The sequence below is a fragment of the Diabrotica virgifera genome, chromosome 6 (genome assembly GCF_917563875.1).
Source record: "Diabrotica virgifera virgifera chromosome 6, PGI_DIABVI_V3a".
Lineage (NCBI taxonomy): Eukaryota > Metazoa > Arthropoda > Insecta > Coleoptera > Chrysomelidae > Diabrotica > Diabrotica virgifera.
This window is the reverse complement of record NC_065448.1, coordinates 147,543,469-147,564,841: the sequence shown is the minus strand read 5'-3', so window position 1 is coordinate 147,564,841 and position 21,373 is coordinate 147,543,469. Positions and strand designations below refer to the sequence as shown.

Sequence of the window (21,373 nt, the reverse complement as noted above, 5' to 3'; positions counted from 1 at the left end):
AAGAACCATGCCCACATCTCTTCCGACTGAGCAACGTGGCCTTTGTTTCGTCAATGTAAGCGATTGGACCTTTCCATCTTCGGTCATTCCTTATTCCATCCAAGGATAATATCGTCTTGATCCTTCTGGTTCAGCCTTCGTGACCTCTTGTCCATCTGATCGTTATAAGGAGTGTATAAAAAGACTGAAGTATAATTAAATAAAATTTATAAGAATAAAATAAAATGTAATTAGAAATGTAAACCTTTTAGTCCTAGGCCTACAAGGCCTGTTGAGCTTAATAAATATAGTGATTCGTTGATTCGTCTATGACCTATGATATCGCATCACCTGCTTGAATAGTTGAACAGTTTAAAACAAATTTAAGATTTGTGAGATTTTTGTCAAGTGTGCAATTTCATATGTGTATTTAAAGTACTTTTTACAGTAAAGTGCTTACTACAAATTTCACATTTGTGAGGTTTTTCACCAGTGTGAATTCTCATAATATGATCCTTCAAATTACTTATGTGACTAAATTGCTTACTACAAATTTCACATTTATGAGGTTTTTCACCAGTGTGAATTCTCATATGATCCTTTAAATTACATAGTTTATTAAACTGCTTACTACAAATTTCACATTTATAAGGTTTTTCGCCAGTATGAACTATCATATGACTATTTAAGCTACTTAAGTGAGTAAACTGCCTACTACAAATTTCACATTTATATAAGGTCTTTCACCAGTGTGACTTCTCATATGACTATTTAAATTACATTTTTGGATAAACAGCTTAGAACAAATTTCACATTTATATGGTCTTTCGCCAGTGTGAATTCTCATATGCACCTTTAGCTTAATTTCTGAAGTAAATTGCTTAAAACATGTCTCACAATTGTGAGGATTGTCTCCAGTGTGAATTCTAACATGTTTTTTTAACTCATCTGCTCGAATAAACGATTTTAAGCAAACCTTACACTTGTGAGGCTTTTGTCCGCTGTGCAATTTCATATGCATATTTAAACTAGAATTTTGTGTAAACAACATAAAGCAAATTTTACATTTATAAGGTTTTTCACCTGTATGAACTCTCATATGCAGTTTTAGATTATTTTTTGAAATAAATCGCTTAAAACAAATTTCGCACTTGTGAGGTTTTTCCCCAGTGTGTATTCTAACATGCCTTTTTAAATCACCTGCTTGACTAAACGGTTTTAAACAAATCTCACACAAGTGAGATTTCAGTCCAGTGTGCAGTTTCATATGTGTATTTAAATTACCTTTTTGGTTAAACAGCTTAGAACAAATTTCACATTTGTGAGGTTTTTCGCCAGTGTGAATTCTCATATGCAGTTCTAGACTATTTTTTGAAATAAATTGCTTAAAACATATCTCACAATTGTGAAGTTTTTTTCCAGTGTGTGTTCTAACATGCGTTTTCAATTCACCTGCTTCATTAAATGGTTTTAAACAAATCTCACATTCGTGAGATTTTTCTTTTCTTCTTTTTGTATGGAAGGAATCTAAAAAAAAATTAAATTTATTTTTACTACCAAAGAATATTCAAATGCTATTTCAAACAAATCTGAAAAACAGTCCGTTTTAAGCAGTAATCGAGTACAGTCCTTATCAGTGCGAGAACGGTAGTGTTGTTTATAGTTTTTCGATTGCAATGAACGGTGATTTGGATGAAAAATGTGAGCCTCCTGATAGGGGGAAATCTATTGTCATAGATGAAGTGGATATGGAATGTATTTAGCGTAAATGGAAAAAGCGACGAAACAGGTGGTACCGAAAAAATAATAAAACAAAAAATAAATACAGTTCAACGGATCAAGGTCCATATTATGTGTTTTTGCAAAGTCGAGAAATGAACATTGGTAAGTATCACTAAATATCCACGGCTGGGGTTATTTTACATGCACACATTTTTTATCAATACCTAAGAAAAAAATGACGATCAATAGTAAGTTTACTAAAAAATGGTGAAACCCAGAATGTGCACAACTTTAACGGAAATAGTAGGTACATATGAAAATTATATAAAATATCAGAAAGCGGAGGCAATTAAGAAAAAAACAATATTACAAAGTAAAAAAGCTTCTTGGCGAGAATTTTGTAGTAAATTAAATAAAAATACTCCGGTCCAAGAAATTTGGAAAGAAATTTAAAAAATCAAAAATACTTATAATGTCCCAAATAATCAAGTAAAGAAAGATAATTGGACTGAAGAATTTTTCAACATAACAAGTTAGTTCCGGCCTGGGTTTCACAAAATATAAATGTAAACCTTCCTAAAGAAGTGAACAATAATAATTAAAGTTTGTTAAATAAGTTTACTCTAAAAGAATTAGAATAAGGTTTAAAGTGTCATAAATTTATTACTTTTTCCCATCCAAAAAGTGCACAACGTCCCTAAAGAAGTTTTTACTTCAAAAATTTATTTCGCCGAAGCGATAACGGTCGCGATGACAGTCGCTAATTTAATACTTTTTAACCACCTAAAAAGGGCACAACGTCCCTAAAGAAATTTTAACTTCAAAAATTGTGCATAACGTCCCTCAAGAAGTTTTCACTTCAAAAATGTATTTCTTCGAAGCGATGACCGTCAAGACTTTTTTCCCATCTAAAAAGTGCACAACGTCTCTAAAGATATTTTCACTTCAACAATTTGTTTCGTCGAAGAGATAACGGTGGCTAATTTAATATTTTTCCCAATCCAAAAAGTGCACAACGTCCCTCAAGAAGTTTTCACTTGATAAATTTATTTCTTTGAAGCGATGACGGTCGCCAATTTAATATATTTTCCCATCCAAAATGTGCACAACGTCCCTAAAGAAGTTTTCACTTCATTAAATATACGTACAAAATTTATTTCGTCGAAGAGATGACGGTCGCGAAATAAATCCTTTTTCTCTATCAAAAAATAGGTTTTACATTTATTTTAAATTTTAATACTTTTATACAATTTATATATACATACACATAATATAGATACGTACAAAATATATTTCGCCAAAGAGATGACGGTCGCGAAATAAATCCTTTTTCTCTATCAAAAAATAGGTTTTACATTTATTTTAAATTTTAATACTTTTATACAATTTATATATACATACACATAATATAGATACGTACAAAATATATTTCGCCAAAGAGATGACGGTCGCGAAATAAATCCTTTTTCCCCATCCTAAAATATGTTTTACATTACATTTATTTTAAATTTAAATACTTCTATACAATTTTTATATACAAAATAATATATAGCATAAGCGATGACGGTCGCAATAACGGTCGCGAATTCAATGCTTTTTCCCCTATCCAAAAATCTCACAACGTCCCTAAAGAAGTTTTCACTTCAAAAATCAAATATGGTGCATTCCACGAATATACGACTGTTTTAGATTATCGCGACAACGAATATTTTAGTGTGCAACATAAGAAGTACGAAAGTATTTTGTTCTAATAATTACTTCAATAAACAACAATATAATTTGCAATTTAATTTCGTTCTTCATATCTTGCACAGTAAAATATTCGTTGTCGCAATAATCCAAGAGGGTCGTATATTCGTGGAATGGGGTATATGTGATATTTTCAAATGTTTTATTGCTGTTTATTATTAAAGTTATCATATTTAATAATTAACAACAATAAAACATTTGAAAATATCACATATTTATATTTTTTAGTTATTTTTTGTTAAGCCCCCTTTAACTTTGATTACCGCTTGTGCCCGTCTTGGCATACTTTTTTTTTATTATTTATTTATGCCTCAACCTCAAAGGGTCATTGGCGCAATACAGTTAAAAGGTTTACAATTTATTTAGTACATTTATAGAATATAAGTATGATGTCAAATTGTTCATATCAGTTCCGTCACTTAATTTTGCTTGTAAGGTGTCTTGTAGTTTATACTGAAGTCTCTCCATGCAATAGAGAGGACACTCCAGTAAAATGTGGCGAACACTGAGCACAATATCACATACGTAGCACTGTGGTTTTACTTCACTCTCCAGCAGATGTTTATGCGTGATGGCGGTGTGACCTAGTCTCAGACGAGAGAGAATGGTTTGATGTAATCGCTTATTTGGGGTTGATTTCCAAGATAGTATTGAATGTTTTACTTCTCGCAGTTTGGATGTTGATTGATTCCACTTCGTCTGCCAAGCATTGATTATCAAGTTCTTGATTACAGGTTTTACATCTAGATGTGGAATGTTTCTGATTCCGTGCTTATTACTGCTAGTTTTGCCAATGAATCTACTTCTTCATTACCAGCAATTCCGATATGTGATGGAATCTATTGGCATACTTTGAATGCAGTTAAATTCACTTTGCTTCAATTTGTCATTGGGGTTCCAGTGATATATCAGTTCTTCGATCAAATAATTATTTTGGTGACCTTCATTGGAAATTTCTCATTTTAAAAGCTCCCAAACATTTTCTATGGGATTAAGGTAAGGAGCTCAACAAAATAATAAAAAATATATAAAATATGTAATATATTCAAATGTTTTATTGCTGTTTAATATTAAATATATTATAGTTAAGGGGGGGTATGGTTTGAAATATTTAATTTTTTTTATATTTCAAATAAAAGTGCATACTTTCAAGAATACTCTCTGAAAATTTCAGATTGATCGGAGTAAAATTACCAGAGATACAGGGTGTTGAATATCCCTACCTTCGACTCGCGTTGCCGCGGCTTCGCGCCAGCACGCTTGAGCGTAGTGAGAAACGTTAAACAACTGTTCGCCTTCTCTTTTGTAGATTACTCTGCAATTTAAAAAACATATTCCAATGTTCATCACTTTACGATTTGGCAGACAAATAAGAAGATGAAGATGCAGTTGTCAAAACTTTAAACGCATTTTTCTCAAAACTTGTAACTGAAAAACTACTTGACCGATCTACCTGAAATTTTGCATAATTTTCTTTAGACATTTCGTGAGGTAACAACGTCGAGATATTTTTCGTTTTGTGCTTATGTTTTGTTCAACAATATTAAATCTGTTGGTTTTCACAAAAATTTTATCAAAAATTTCGTATTTTTGACTTCTGAGTGATACCAAAAATTCAACAATCATTAAAAATAAAAAAACTCGACGTTGTTACCTCGTGAAACTCATAAGCTAATTAAATCTTTTTGAATTTTTTGTTTCATATGATCCAGAGTGATGAGTTCTGATGTCCACCGCAAAATCCATTTTTTTTTGAGCTGCCTGCCAAAATTTGTCGCTAGAAAATCTGGATAGAAGGCGGATTTGTATCTTCGCGTTTATCCTGTGTAAGCTAGCATCAGGTGATGAAAAACTTAACACTCGTTACAATGATTTATTGAAATAAAATTAAAAACGAACAACTTCAAAAATGAACTAATTATTTTAAGGGCAGTCCGGTTAGACAAACAAATATAATTACAATTAGATATTATACGACGTTACAAAAGGCCGGTAGCTTCGCGTAGTGATGTGTCTCTTATGTGATGTGAATCTTACGAATGCGAAAAAACGAATCCCTCGTCTGGTATGATCTCATTTTCCTATGGTCTGACTTTTGACCCTGAATTCGAGCCTCGCCATGCACTTGCTGGCTGGATCATACGATAACGAAGGTTAATCCCGGAATGCGCTGAGTGTGGTAAAAGCAGCGGCGTAGTTAACACTGTTGCACAATAAAAAACGAAGCAAAATAAATCTAAAAAGTTTGCTTGAAACTCTACAGTCGCCAATGGTTTATTTTTCAATATTTTGGATTGACTTTTTTCTTAAATATTCTTTGAATTGTACTTAGTATGTTTATTTAATTTAAAAATAAAATAATTCTACCATAGCTTCGAAAAAAATTCACAAAAATGTGCTTGATATGTTGATTTAAAACCATACCCCCCCTTAATGTATACATTCATATTACATAACAAAATTAAATTTAAAAATGATTTTTAGCAACAAAATGTACCTTGTGCTCTAGTTGCAGGCGGTTTTTCGCAAATAACTCAAAAAGTATTTTATCAAAAAAATATTATTTGCAAAAACATAGCTTATAAAAAAGTGAAAAAAATGGTGTATGTATAAGGTCTGTAGACCCAGTAGGAGAACAGTTGTAGCTAATGAAAAGTGAGTTCTTACTAGTCAAATTCCAAATCGAATATTTCACCGTGAAATAACCAAAAAATCAAGCACTTTTCGGGGAAAACTCCAATTTTTTAAAGTATTCGAAAAAGCTTTATTTTTGTTTTTTAAAAAAGTTTCTAACATCAAAAGTAAGTAAGTTACGATCAAAAGAATGTTGGTCCATTTTTTTTTTGGTAGGTAAAAAAAAATCGTGAAAATCACTCCCAATTAGCATCCAAAATTAAATTAATCGTTACCGCTTCAGAAATTACTTTTCTTTTTATTATTTATAACATCTGTAAGATTCATTGGTTTAAAGTAGGTACTTATTTTTTAAAAGGCTGCAGTTAAATGGGCTTAAACGAGTCAATAATCACGAGTGTATGCAAATTTTGAACAGCCATATCTCAACCAATTTTTGTCTTCATGAAAATACAAAGTCCAAAATACAATAGCAAAACCTGTAATAAAATAATTATATTATAATAAAATAATTATATTTAAAAAATATTATTTTTTTGCTACTTGAGATTTTTGGTATCGCCAATAGATTACAAGGGACCAAATTTATTTTGAGCGCTACATACTTAATTTTGGGGCTAGAAACTTTCATAAAAAAAAACCAAAATAAAGCTTTTTTAAACACTTTAAAAAAGTTGCGATAAGTTTTTCCCAAAAAGTGCTTCATTTTTTGGTTTTTTCAAGTTGAAATATTCGATTTGAAATTTGACGAATAAGAACCTACTTTTTGTTACCTACAACTCTGCTCCTACTGGGTCTACAGACTTCGTATATGCAGGGGTGGCCAAGCTCCTTGATAGTCCGAGCCAATTTTAAAATTTGAAATTTTTCGCGAGCCGCTATTAAACAATTATCTACAAGTGTAAAAAAGGTATTAAATTTTTCTCTCGCTGTTTGGATTTCACGATTTTTAAAGTGAAATAAAATGGTTTACATCGTTGTTTCAAATATGCAAATAATTCTACAAGCAGCCTTTACTAATTCAGGATAAGGATAGTTCGATTCTTCATCATCCTTCCATTTCTTTCTGGGACGGCGTACTGATCTTCTATCGTCTCTCAAAAACACTGTCTTTCTCTGATCTACCACATGACCTGCCCATCCTATCTTAGCGTTTATATATGTCTGACAATGTTTTTAGTAGGTACCATACAAAGTCACCAATTCAATTCTGCGGCGCATTCTCCACGCTTCTGTCAATTTACCTCTTTGAGGACCAAATATCATTCTGAGAACTTTGCTTTCAAATACCAGCAGCTTATTTATTTCCCGCTGATGTAGAGTCCATGTAGGGCGAATAATTGGCTGTACAGTCGTAATTTAATGCTCTATTCCACGCAGCTATTCTTGCTGAGACTTCTTTTATATGTGCTTGTCATCTGTGATTACCGCCCCTAGATATTTAAACTCTTTTACTACTTCGAAGTTGTGGTCATTAATAGGTATGTTCTGCCTAACTCTTGGATTTTTGGTTACTAGCATGTATTTCGTCTTCTATTCATTTATTCGAAGGCTCAGACTACTTGTTTCTTCCTCGAGTTGTAAAAACACCTCTCTCACGTCTCTTGAGAATGAGCGACTACACCTATATCTTCAGCAAAGGCCAACAATAGCTTTGATCCTGGATTCGCAAATCCTCCTCTCAACTCAGATGATATTTTACTGATTACATATTCTAAGGCCAAATTGAATAGCAACAATCATAAGGGTTCTCCTTGTCCAAGTCATGATCTTACACTTAGTCTTTTATATTTGTTGTCAGTAATTTAAGACATTTCGCAACAAAAAAAATTAAAAGTAAATCAGGTACATTTATTGCGAGCCACAAATAATCCTTCAAAGAGTCACATGTGGCTCGCGAGCCACAATTTGGCCAGCCCTGGTATATAGGTACACCATTTTTTATATTTTATAAGCTATATTTCTACTAAGAAAATTTTTTCGATAAAATACTTACTTTTTGAGTTATTTGAGAAAAACAGTCTAAAAACGTTTTTTTTTGTTGAAAAATAACCATATTCACCCGGAAATATCTCGAAAAGTATTGACTTATAGTGAAAAAACACTACAGAATTAAAGTTGCTTAGAATTATTAGTCAGTTTATTCAATTCCTGACTTATCTTAAACGTATGTTTTTTCACCCCCGAGACTAGGTGAAACTCACCCCACGGCAAAAGTACAAATCGGCACAATATCACTTTTTTCTTTGACATGTTAGCCATGTGTACGCCAAATTTCATGTCAATCCAAACGGTTGTTTAAAAATTACCTACCGCAAAAGTTCTGAGTAAAATTATATTTATAAAAGTAGATCAATATTTTTTTAATGGTAGGAGGTAGGGCCCCCACACCAATTCTGCCCAGGGGCCCCCACAGGCTTAAATCCGGCTCGGACTATAAATTAGTTTGAGTTTTTATACATATGTATATGCTATATATTTTATGATATATGCTCATTTATATTTAATGTTTATTAAAAACTTTGATATCCAATGTGTGTTTTTATTGTGCGAGCGGGCCCGCATCCCAACTGGAACCCTGGCCCGCTGATCTATCAGTACGCCACTGGTTGGGGTGCTGATCCTAATGTTACGCTTACTTTTTATAAAGCTTATACATATATATATATATATATATATATATATATATATATATATATATATATATATATATATATATATATAAGCTTTATCAAAAAAACATACGTTTTATGTTATTTAATAATAATGAGCGGTAAGATCGTATTGACGCGGCTGTCCAATCGTGCATCTTACTCGCACTCACATTTACAGCCACGTCAATACGACCTTACCGCTCATTATTACTACTTAAAAATAATACCTTAGTAATAAAATAATGACAAAGATTTCTTCAGGATCTTGTAACTTTGTCTCAGGCTTTAAACTTTGATTTAGTTACTTTCTGACTTTCATAATAATAACTTTTAACCGAAATATTAAGCCTTGAAAAACGCCATTTTCCGTTTTTTGTTTAATTTTAAATTGCCTATAACTCGAAAACGATCAACTTTAGAGAAAAAATATGAGAGATGTTTTTTGTCTAGAAAAATCTAAAAAAAATGTCCGGGCCGAAAATATTGATTCTTGCAAGTTGAACAAAAAAAAATTGTTCAAAAAAATTTGGGTCACTTTTCGTGTGGGCGACTTCTTGAACCTTATTCTGGGATGTCTCACGAATGTGATTATGTAAAAAAATTTCATGGGAATATTTTTCCAACGAACCCGCCGTTTTCGCCTTGTCTAGAACTGTTCTCGTGACTGGCTTGTTCTAAATTAAACAAAAACTGTCTTATCAGTATAGCACCAGAATATTTCCACTGAACCACTGTTCAGCCTTGCCCAGAGTTTTTTGTGCCAATGTGACGAGTGTTTTTAATGTTTTTCCCAGAAGAGCACATTTGAGATTTGAGGAACCACTAACCACAGCATTTGGCAGGTAATTTATATAGATCAAAAAGAGAAAAGGCCTCAAGACGCTCCCCTGTGGTATGATGCTTAATTATAAGTTGATTGGTTCAAAGTAAAAAACGCTACAATATATTGTAGCGTTTTTAAACTATCAGTTTGAATTTACATACGAGTATTTATTTCAAAAGTTTACAACTCTACAACACAATGTTATTTTTATAAAAGTCCATCTTTATTTCATCGCGATACCATCGTAAATTCTGGAATACTCCTGTTATATATTTAGTAGTTAAGATCTAAGGCTACTAATATCTACCTTAGTTACTAATGTTTTTATGTTTCTAGATTAATATAATGCTGTCACTGTCATTAATTATAATTGAATAAATACTGTTAACATGTCCATTTCTTGTATATAATATTGGCGACGAGATTAGTAGAATGGACATTAAAAAGCTAAAAAAAGTACGAGCCTGTTTACGAGGCACTCTGACAAAAACTGAAAACTGTTTACATGAACGAGAAATCACAAACGAAGAAATTGAATCCAGATTACATACGTTAGACGAAACCATAAGGAAATTTCAAAATATACAATATGATATCGAACAAGAAACTGAAGACGCAGATATAGAACAAGAAACACAAGAAAGATTTGAATTTGAAGAAAAATATACAGTGATAAAGACCAAACTCCTAATTTTGCGAAAGAAAAATGGATCAAACGACCAAGATGTTTTATGTAGTAAGAAAATTCAAAACATAGACCATAAGATACAATTACCAAAAGTTAATTTTCAACCATTACAAGAAACAGAAACAATTAATAACTTTACAAGGAGATTGACGGTATTTTTCCTATTAAATAACATCACAGATGAGCAAAGTAAAATTTACTTTCTATTATCTACGATCTCTCCACAACTTTATGATACTGTACATAATCTTTGTTCTCCGGAGGATCCAATAAATAAAAGCTTTGAAGAATTAATTAAACTACTTGATGACTTTATTGATCCTAAACCTAGTTTGTGGGCTCAACAACATAAATTTGTTACACATTTACAACGACAAAATGAAACTGTTGCAACATACGCTGCAGAACTCAAGAAACTTGCTTCTAACTGTGAATTTAAATGCCAGAATTGTTGTAAGTCCACAATAGATGGATTTTTATCGTTACAGTTTATCAGAGGATTGCATGACAGCGAAATTCGAATAAAAATTCTGCAAGACAGAGAAATACACACATTCTCAAAATTAGTTCAGATAGCTACATCAATTGAAATGGGAAAAATAGAAAACAATAAAATATCTACAGACATACGTAATGAAATTGAAAAGGTAAACAAATTATCGACATCTGTAAAAAAAAAGATCCCTCAAAGATCATGTACTTACAAGAAAAAACATGATAATATAACATTAAAAGACTTAAGGGGAAAATGTTTCAGATGTGGACAACCAGATCATAGGTCCAACGAATGTTGGGCCATTAAAAGAACTTGCCACAAATGTCAAATAGAGAGACACCTAGCAAACGTTTGTTTAAAAAGAAACAATGCACTCCAGATTAATGATTGTACCAGTAATACAAGTGAAGAGTCTATCGGCGAAATAAACCTTGTTAAGGATGAACGATCTGAAAAATATACAATTACAATCAGTATTGAAAATAAGCCAGTTACTATGGAATTTGATACAGGGGCTACACTGTCTCTTATATCACTAAAATTGTACAAACAACTGAACATTCCAAAGAAAATTTTTAAAACAGACTTAATATTAAGAACTTACACAGGAGAAGTAATCAAACCTACTGGAGTTGCTTATGTTAAATGTAACTACAAAAACCAAACCTTCTTCAGCAAATTATACATTATAGCTAAGGACGTTGATCCTTTATGCGGACGTAACTGGATGAAAGAAATAAATATTGAATTGGCAGATGTACGAAGACTACAAACTGTTGAAATACCCAAATTAGACCAACTTCTTGAAGAATTTGCAACATCAGTAATTAGGTCAGACCTAGGAAAAATACCAAATTTCAAAGCTCGTTTAAACTTACAGGAAAATACACAACCAATTTTCATTAAGTCTAGAAGAATTCCATACGCTTTAAAATCGAAAGTAGAAGCAGAAATAGAACGGCTAAGTTCTGAAGGTATTATAACAAAAATCGACCATAGTAATTGGGGTACACCCATTGTACCTATTGTTAAACCTAATGGGAGTATCAGACTATGTGCCGATTACAAAATAACTTTAAATAGAGTTATTAAAGACGAAAAATACCCGATACCTATCATAGAAGATATTTTTGCCAAAATGAATGGGGGTAAATTATTTTGCACATTAGATATTAAACAAGCTTACCTTAATATGGAGATGGACGAAGACAGCGCCCAAATACAAACTTTAAGCACTCATATGGGAACATACAAAGTAAACAGACTGATGTTTGGTGTAAAAGTAGCTCCCAGTTTATGGCAAAGATTCATGGATAATTTACTTAAAGGTTTAGAAGGCGTACAATGTTTTTTTGATGATATAATAATTCAAGGATCAACAGAAGACCAGCTATTACTAAGATTAAGAGAGGTACTTACCAAGTTAAAAGAAAATAACCTACGGGTGAATAAAGAAAAATGTCAATTTTTTAAAAAGAACATAAACTATTTAGGACATAAAATTGATAAAGATGGGCTCCATAAGAACAAAGACAAAATTAAAGCTATAATAGGTATGGAACGGCCTTCTAATATAAACGAATTGCGAACTTTTCTGGGTATGGCTAATTACTACAACAAATTTATTGCTAATCTTGCATCTATATCAAATCCTCTAAATCAACTCTTGAAGAAAGATAACAAGTTTACCTGGACTGTGAAATGCGAAGAAAGTTTTAACAGAATTAAAACGGAAATGGCAAGTGAAAACGTATTAACACATTTCGACCCGAGAAAACCTCTAATCATAGCCACGGATGCTTCACCAACAGGACTTGGAGCAGTCCTTTCACACATAGTTGAAGACGGCTCAGAAAGACCGATAGCTTTTGCGTCAAGAACCTTAACCAATGCCGAAAAGAAATACAGTCAGATTGATAAGGAAGCGACTGCGATATACTGGGGTATAAAGAAATTTTTTCATTTTTGCTATGGGCGAAAATTTACTCTGATTACTGACCACAAACCGTTAACATCAATCTTTCATCCCCACCATAATCTACCAGAACTGAGTACAATGAGACTTTTTCATTATGCTCATTTTTTATCTGGATTTGATTATGATATACAGTACAGAACAAGCACAAAAAATGCTAACGCAGACTTCTTGTCGCGGTTTCCTGTTGAGAACACAAATACATATGAAGTAGATCAACATGGTTTATACCAAATACAACAAATTCAGATATTAGAAATTAGCCCAGATATAATCGCTAAGGAGACAGAAAATGATATCGAATTACAGAAAATAATTAAAGCACTAAGAACAGGTCAATCTCTGAAACAATATGGATACAAAGACAATGAATTTACTTTACAAGATGACTGTATTTTAAGAGGAACAAGGGTCGTAATACCACATAAATTTCGTAAATTTATTCTTAACGAACTGCACGCGGGACATATTGGTATATTAAAGATGAAACAACTAGCACGCAGTCATGTCTACTGGAAAAATATTGATAAAGATATTGAAGAAAAAGTGAAATCATGTAGATCATGCCGTTTAGAACAAAATGAACCAGCAAAGACACATTTACATCACTGGGAAGAGCCCACAGGTCCCTGGCAAAGAATCCATATTGACTTCGCTGGACCAATTTCTGGTTCTCAACTATTCATTGTGGTAGATGCATATACAAAATGGGTGGAAATTATATCTACAAAGGTAACAACTAGCTCGTGGTGTATACAAAAACTAAGACAAATATTTGCCACGTTTGGAAATCCATATGTGCTGGTATCTGACAACGGCCGACAATTTGTTTCAGCAGAATTTAACAAATTTCTATCCAATTGCGGTATCACCCATAGAACTATTGCTCCATATCACCCAGCAACGAACGGTCAAGCAGAACGATTTGTACAAACTATAAAAAGGACCCTGCGCAGCTTAGCGGGGGAGAGCAATAGCTTAACTGATAAACTATTTAAAGTACGAACACGTTTACGTCGTACACCAGGTGTTAACGGTTTCACCCCGTATGAGCTTATGTTCGGACGAGAAATTAGAACGGATCTTCATGCAATGTTAAGAAAACCTTGCAAACACACAACTTCCTTTCCATCAGACAGGCCTACACCTGGTAGGGAATTTGCCTTGGGAGACAGAGTTCAGGCTAGAAAGTACTGCAGTGATCAACGATGGGTATTTGGAAAGGTAATCAGACGCATAGGTTACTTACATTATGAAATACGAACAGATGATGGTCTACTTTGGAAACGTCACTTAGATCAGCTGCTGCCAGCACCTCTAGTCTTGTAGTTGGGAATTGGGGCGGAGGACTGTTATATATTTAGTAGTTAAGATCTAAGGCTACTAATATCTACCTTAGTTACTAATGTTTTTATGTTTCTAGATTAATATAATGTTGTCACTGTCATTAATTATAATTGAATAAATACTGTTAACATGTCCATTTCTTGTATATAATAACTCCTTATCCTTCGCACCAAGCCTCATTCTTCAACAACAATGTTCCGATACATTCGAGTTGAAACTGTTATACGGGAAGGTCCGAAATAACCTTATTCTTTACAATATAATACTTTCCTGGGCATAGTTTTAAATTAACTGCACACAATACAAATGTCTTAGTACCTACCTAGTTATAAATACTAAATTGCAAACATTTTTTGGAACACTTCCCTAAAATGTTTGATATGATAGTCACATAATCTTCATCTAGTTCAGCCGACATCTACGAGGGGTCGTCTTTGTGACTTAAAATCACCAATCAAAACTGACTTTTTTCAACACCATAATAAAAATACAATTTTAGTAATTAGATGTATATTGATAATTTCATTTTATTTGGTTAACTTTGAGTAACAGTATGTGTTATAAACAAAATTTAGAATTAAAATGGCATTTTTTACTTTTGCTTATAAAAAGTTCACCTCACTATAATCACATCACAGTGAACAGCTTAGAACAAATTTCACATTTGTGAGGTTTTTCACCTGTGTGAATTCTTATATGCACCTTTAGCTTATTTTCTTTAACAAGTAAATTGCTTAAAACATGTCTCAAAATTGTGAGGATTTTCACCAGTGTGTATTCTAAAATGTTTTTCCAACTCACCTACTCGATTAAATGGGACCTATAGGATCAAAACCTGCTAGATCCATTTTTTTTTTAATTTTACAGGAGACTAAAAAAACAATAAAAATATAAATTTCCCAAAAAGTATCCGGCATTTCTTAATCAAAGTGGCATGAATAAATGTCATAAAATGACACATTAATTTGTTATAGTCATTTTTCTGCATGCCCCTTACATCTTGAGAAATTTGTACTTTTAGTTTGGATTTAGCAGATTTTGATTCTAATCCCACATAATATTGATAATTTTCAACTGTTTTTAGGCGCAAATGATGCCCTTAAAGTAGGTATTGGACCATTTTGATAGGGACACATACAAAATATACAAGAAAAAGAACTACAGTTAAACCTTGATAAGTCGAATTAATCGAGACCGCGGCCGATCCAGGTTAGCCGGAGAATATGGTAAAAATTAATAAAACACGGTATACTTACAGATAAACTCAATTATAGTAGGGAATTGCATAAAATTTTAAATTCGAAAAAAATGGTATAAATCACAACAGAACATAATTTAGAACCTGCATCAAAAATAAAAAAGTTTTGTTTGTCTTTCGTTTGGCCCCTAAAGACGACTTAAAATTCAACTTATACCAGCCACCCCAACAAGCGTCGTGACGTTACAGGGTTGTATGTTTACATTCTACACCAAAATTGTATAAAAGTTGGAAATCTCATTTTTATACAAAACTGAACATTATTATGTAATAAAAAAATGTGCAAGTTCCTTATTGCAAAAACATGAAATACATATGACCAGTACATCTAAATTACGTACAGATACAGTATTGTTTATTTCTTGGTAAAAAACTTGGTAAAAGTAAAAATTGGTTGTTTTTTCTGATGTTGTTGTTCTGATGAACATCGGTCCGGGTTAGCCGGACTTCCGGATTCTGTTTCTGTTGTTCTGATGAAAATCGGTCCGAGTTAGCCGGACTTCCGGATTATCGGGGTTCCACTGTATTTTATTGATAATAAAACTATGGACATAGCAGGGTTTGATTCTACATTAACATTCCAGTGGTATTTTGAAGAGGATTTAGAAGGTTTTGAGCCTAAACCTTATGTTTGTAGATTAATAGATGCTTGAAATTGAAATTGTGTCAAAAAAGGATAAACGAAAAATTTAGGATTTGGCAGGTTTTGATTCTGACGGGCTCAAATGGTTTTAAGGAAATCTCACACATATCTAAATACGATTTTCAGGTAAACAACTTTTTACAAGCAAAGTAAACAGCAAATTTTACATTTGTAAGATCTTTCACCTGTGTGAATTATCATATGCACTTTTAAAAGTGGTTTTGAAATAAATTGCTTAAAACATGTCTCACAATTGTGAGGATTTTCTTCAGTATATATTCTAACATGCTTTTCCAACTCATCTACTCGATTAAATGAAGCCTATAGAATCAAAACCTGCTAGAGCCATTTTTCCATTTTTTGAAATTTTTCAGGAAACTAAAAAAACATTAAAAATGTAAATTTCCCAAAAAGTATCCAGCATTTCTTAATCAAAGTGGCACGAATAAATGTCATAAAATGGCAAACTAATTTGTTTTAGACTCATTTTTCTGCATGCCCCTTACATGTTCAGAAATTTGTACTTTTAGTTTGAATTTAGCAGATTTTGATTCTAAGCCACATAACGCTCATTTTCAACTGCCTATAGGAGCAATTAATGCACTAAAAGTAGGTATTGGACCGTTTTGATAGGAAAACATACAAAATATACAAGAAAAAGAAGTATTTTATTGTTCATAAAACTATGGACATAGAAGGGTTTGATTCTACGTTAACATGCCAGTGGTATTTTGAAGAGGATTTAGAAGGTTTTGAGCCGAAATCTTATGTATGTAGATTAATAGATACTTGAACTTTGAAATTGTGTAAAAAAAGGATAAACGAAAAATTTAGGATTTAGAAGGTTTTGATTCTGATAGGCTCAAATGGTTTTAAGAAAATCTCGCACTCTTAAGATTTCTGTTCACTTTGCAATTTCATATGCATATTTAGATTCGATTTTCGGGTAAACAACTTAGAGCAAATTTTACATTTATAAGGTTTTTACCAGTGTGAATTCTTATATGCTCCTTTAGCTTATTTTCTGAGGTAAATTGCTTAAAACATGTCTCATAATTGTGAGGATTTTCTCCAGTGTGTATTCTAAAATGTTTTTCCAACTCACCTACTCGACTAAATGAGGCCTATAGAATCAAAACGTGCTAGATACATTTTTGAAAATTTTCAGGAGACTAAACAAAAGGATTAAAATGTAAATTTATCAAAAAGTATCCGACATTTCTTAATAAAAGTGGCATGAATAAATGTCATAAAATGGCACACCAATTTGTTACAGAGTAATTTTTCTGCATGACCCTTACATCTTCAGAAATTTGTACTTTTCGTTTGGATTTAGCAGATTTTGATTCTAAGCCACATAACGCACATTTTCAACTGCCTATAGGCGCAATTAATGCACTAAAAGTGTGTATTGGACCATTTTGATAGGAAAACATACAAAATATACAAGAAAAAGAAGTACTTTATTGTTCATAAAACTATGGACATAGCCATAGCCACCTTTACTTAACAAGCCATGAAGTTGAAACTTGGCAACATCTATTGGTAGACCGATTAATTCTGACAGTTCTCATTTGTTTTTAAATAATATTCACCGTATTTACAGAGAAACTGAAACATTTTACAATATTTCGTGCTCCAAATTATAAAGAACATCAAAAGGTGTGTTATTAAGATGATTTTATTTCAATATAATATATTTTTATATAAACTTGCGTGCATATAGAAATCCGTCCACTTAAAAATTTTGTCATTTTTAATGTCTTATATTTCCTAAACCTGTTGGTCGATTTAAGTGATTTTTTTTAATATGTTATAGCCTAATTCTTTAATAATACCGCTGTAATAATATTGTTGCTAACTAGTTAAATTTTTATTGTGTACCGGGCATTTATAAAATACTGATATTAAAACCCAACTATAGACTCCCGTTTTCTTAACATTCTGTTTTTTTGATTAATTCGCTTATGTTGGATAATAAAAAAAGTTAGCTACTTTAACAACTAGATTTGTTCTTTATCACTTCAGGGTGTTTCTAAATAAGTGCGACAAACTTTAAGGGGAAAGGAAAAAAATGCAAAATGTTGACGCCTGTCAAAATTTCAATGTATTTTAAATGTATAATTTTTTTCGAATCCTGAGAAAACTAATAAGTATTTTTGAAAAATTTAAACGCAGAATGAAAGATTACTTTATTACCGAGGGCCGAAAGTCCCTTAGAATTAATAAAAAGTTTTTTTTGAATGACATATTTGAAACTAAAAATCACACTAAATTTTCTTAGTTTTTCACCCCTGTAACTTACTAAAATAAAGATAGAAGTTTTCAGGGACTTTCGGCCCTCGGTCCTAACGTAATATTTCATTCTGTGTTTAAATTTTTGAAAAATACTTATTAGTTTTCATAGGATTCGAAAAAAAATTAATCCCATTTATATTCTTGTTATTGGTTTTTTTTTATATAATAAACGTTACTTACAAGGAATTACTTTTAATTTTATTTTCTTTAGACTTCTAATTAATAATATTTTCTTGTTCGACTCAAAAACTGCAATAAATTTTAACAAAATTTGTACTTTAAAATCGTAGTTTCGAAGCCGGTAGTCCGAAAGTCAGACTACCGACGCCATCAATTGCGACGTTGCCTTTTTCTCTTCATGGCTTGTAAAGTAAAGGTGGCTATGACATAGCAGAGTTTGATTCTACGTTAATATTCCAGTGGTACATATTTTGAAGACGATTTAGGTTTTGAGACGAAACCTTACGTCTAAGATTAATAGATACTTGAACTTTGAAATTGTATAAAAAAAGGATAAACGAAAAATTTAGGATTTAGCAGGTTTTGATTCTGATGGGCTCAAATAGTTTTAAGCAAATCTCACACTTTTAAGATTTCTATCCACTGTGCAAATTCATATGCGTATCTAAATTAAATTTTCGGGTAAACAACTTAGAGCAAATTTCACATTTATAAGGTCTTTCACCTGTGTGAATTCTCATATGCACTTTTAAAAATCTTTTTGAAATAAATCGCTTAAAACAAATTTCGCACTTATGAGGTTTTTCCCCAGTGTGTGTTCTAATATGCAGTTTCAAATCACCTGATTGACTAAACGGTTTTAAACAAATCTCACACACGTGAGGTTTCAGTCCAGTGTGCACTTTCATATGAGTATCTAAATTCGATTTTCGGGTAAACAACTTAGAGCAAATTTCACATTTATAAGGTCTTTCACCTGTGTGAATTCTCATATGCACTTTTAAAAGTCTTTTTGAAATAAATTGCCTAAAACAAATTTCACACTTGTGAGGTTTTTCCCCAGTGTGTGTTCTAATATGCAGTTTCAAATCACCTGATTGACTAAACGGTTTTAAACAAATCTCACACACGTGAGGTTTCTCTCCAGTGTGAATTCTCATATGTCGATATAAATTAGATGTGTGGATAAACAGCTTAGAACAAATTTCACATTTGTGAGGTTTTTCACGAGTGTGAATTCTCATATGCAGTATTAGACTATTTTTTGACATAAATTGCTTAAAACATATCTCACACTTGTGAGGATTTTCTTCAGTATGTAGTATAACATGTTTTTCCAAATCACCTGCTTGATTAAACCGTTTTAAACAAATCTCACACTCGTGAAGTTTCTCTGCAGTGTGAATTCTCATATGACTATTTAAATTCCATTGTCGGCTAAACATCTTACAGCAAATTTCACACTTATGAGGTTTTTCACCTGTATGATTTCTAACATGAGTTTCCAAATCATATGCTCGATTAAAACGTTTAAAACAAATCTGACATTTGTGAGGTTTTTGATCAGAATGCAATCTCATATGCGTATTTAAATGAGTCTTTTGGGTAAAGCACTTGAAGCAAATTTCACATTTATAAGGTTTTTCATCTGTATGAGTTCTCGTATGCACTGTTAAACGTTCTTTTGAAATAAACTGCTTAAAACAGGTTTGACAATTGTAAGGTTTCTCACCAGTGTGTGTTCTAAAATGCGTTTTCAAATTACGTGCTTGATTAAACCGCTTTAAACAAATCTCACATTCGTGAGATTTTTCTTTTCTTCTTTTTGTATGGAGGGAATCTAAAAAAACAAATTAAATTGCGTTTTGCTACCAAAGAAAATTCAAATGTTATTCAAACCAAATCTCAAAATATTGGAACTAAATGTTAAAGCGGATCCACATCAATAAAAATTTATGTCGTACCAATTTAAGTTGTAAAATACTTGACCAGATTTAAATTTGTGCCGCAAAATATTTTTTCTATATTTTAAAATACAACACACACAAATTTTTATTGATGGGATCCAGCTTTAGAGTAACAAGCAGAAACGGTTTTGTTAAAAAAAACTAAATAATCGTTCTTACATCACACCTTCCCCCTGACAATACAGGGTAATTGATTAATGTGATGAAGCTCAGTAGATCCGCTATAGTAATAGATTGCAATAAAACTTAATAACAAAAACTGTAGCTAACTTTAAGCTTCACATTACAAAATTAGTTAGAATGTTACAGGGTATCCGATAACATAGTGGCAGACCAAACTTATGTTTTTTCAAATGAACACACTGTATTTTATTTTATATTCGAAATCTTCTTAACATCCCAATCACAAAAATATAAAGTTTTGTTATTTTATACAGGATATCTACAAAGTTATAACCAATTTTCTATAAAAATCATTACAACTCCCTGTATAAATAAAAATAAGCACAACAGCAATGGTTTGTTGGTGCCATATTTTTTTGTTGATTGTCAAAATTTTTAAGAATGGTTGATATTGCTAATTTTTGTTATATCGAATACAGGGTGAGTCAAAACACAAGTATATTATTTTCTCAGTATATCTATTCATAAAAATATAAACACTAAAAGTAGGTATTGGACCGTTTTGATAGGAAAACATACAAAATATACAAGAAAAAGAAGTATTTTATTGTTCATAAAACTATAGACATAGCAGAGTTTGATTCTACGTTAACATTCCAGTGGTATTTTGAAGAGGATTTAGGTTTTGAGCCGAAACCTTATGCCTGTAGATTAATAGATACTTGAACTTTGAAACTGTGTAAAAAAAGGATAAAAGAAAAACTTAGGATTTAGCAGGTTTTGAGTCTGATGGGCTCAAATGGTTTTAAGCAAACCTCACACTTTTAAGATTTCTGTTCACTGTGCAATTTCATATGCATATTTAAATTCGATTTTAGGGTGAACAACTTAGAGCAAATTTTACATTTTTGAGGTTTTTCACCAGTGTGAATTCTCATATGCACTTATAAACGTTTTACTGAAATAAATTGCTACAACATATCTCACAATTGTGAGGATTTTCTCCAGTGTGTATTCTAAAATGTTTTTCCCATTCACTTACTCGATTAAATGAGG

General features: G+C 31.9%; 1 protein-coding gene across 2 annotated transcripts in view; it reads right to left on the bottom strand.

Annotated features, from left to right (window-relative positions):
- Positions 1-214: 214 nt before the first annotated feature.
- The window catches only part of LOC114337357 (zinc finger protein 239-like), an 85,140-nt gene continuing 63,981 nt past the window's right edge, over positions 215-21,373 (bottom strand). Inside the window, exon 2 of one of the 2 annotated variants that reach the window (XM_028287770.2) lies at positions 215-1,506. In XM_028287770.2, coding sequence (XP_028143571.1) covers positions 674-1,506 — 833 coding nt within the window. In that variant the 3' untranslated portion in view covers positions 215-673. Of the gene's footprint in view, positions 1,507-14,585; positions 20,068-21,373 lie in introns of those variants that run through there. The other variant, XM_028287766.2, reaches the window with a different exon arrangement.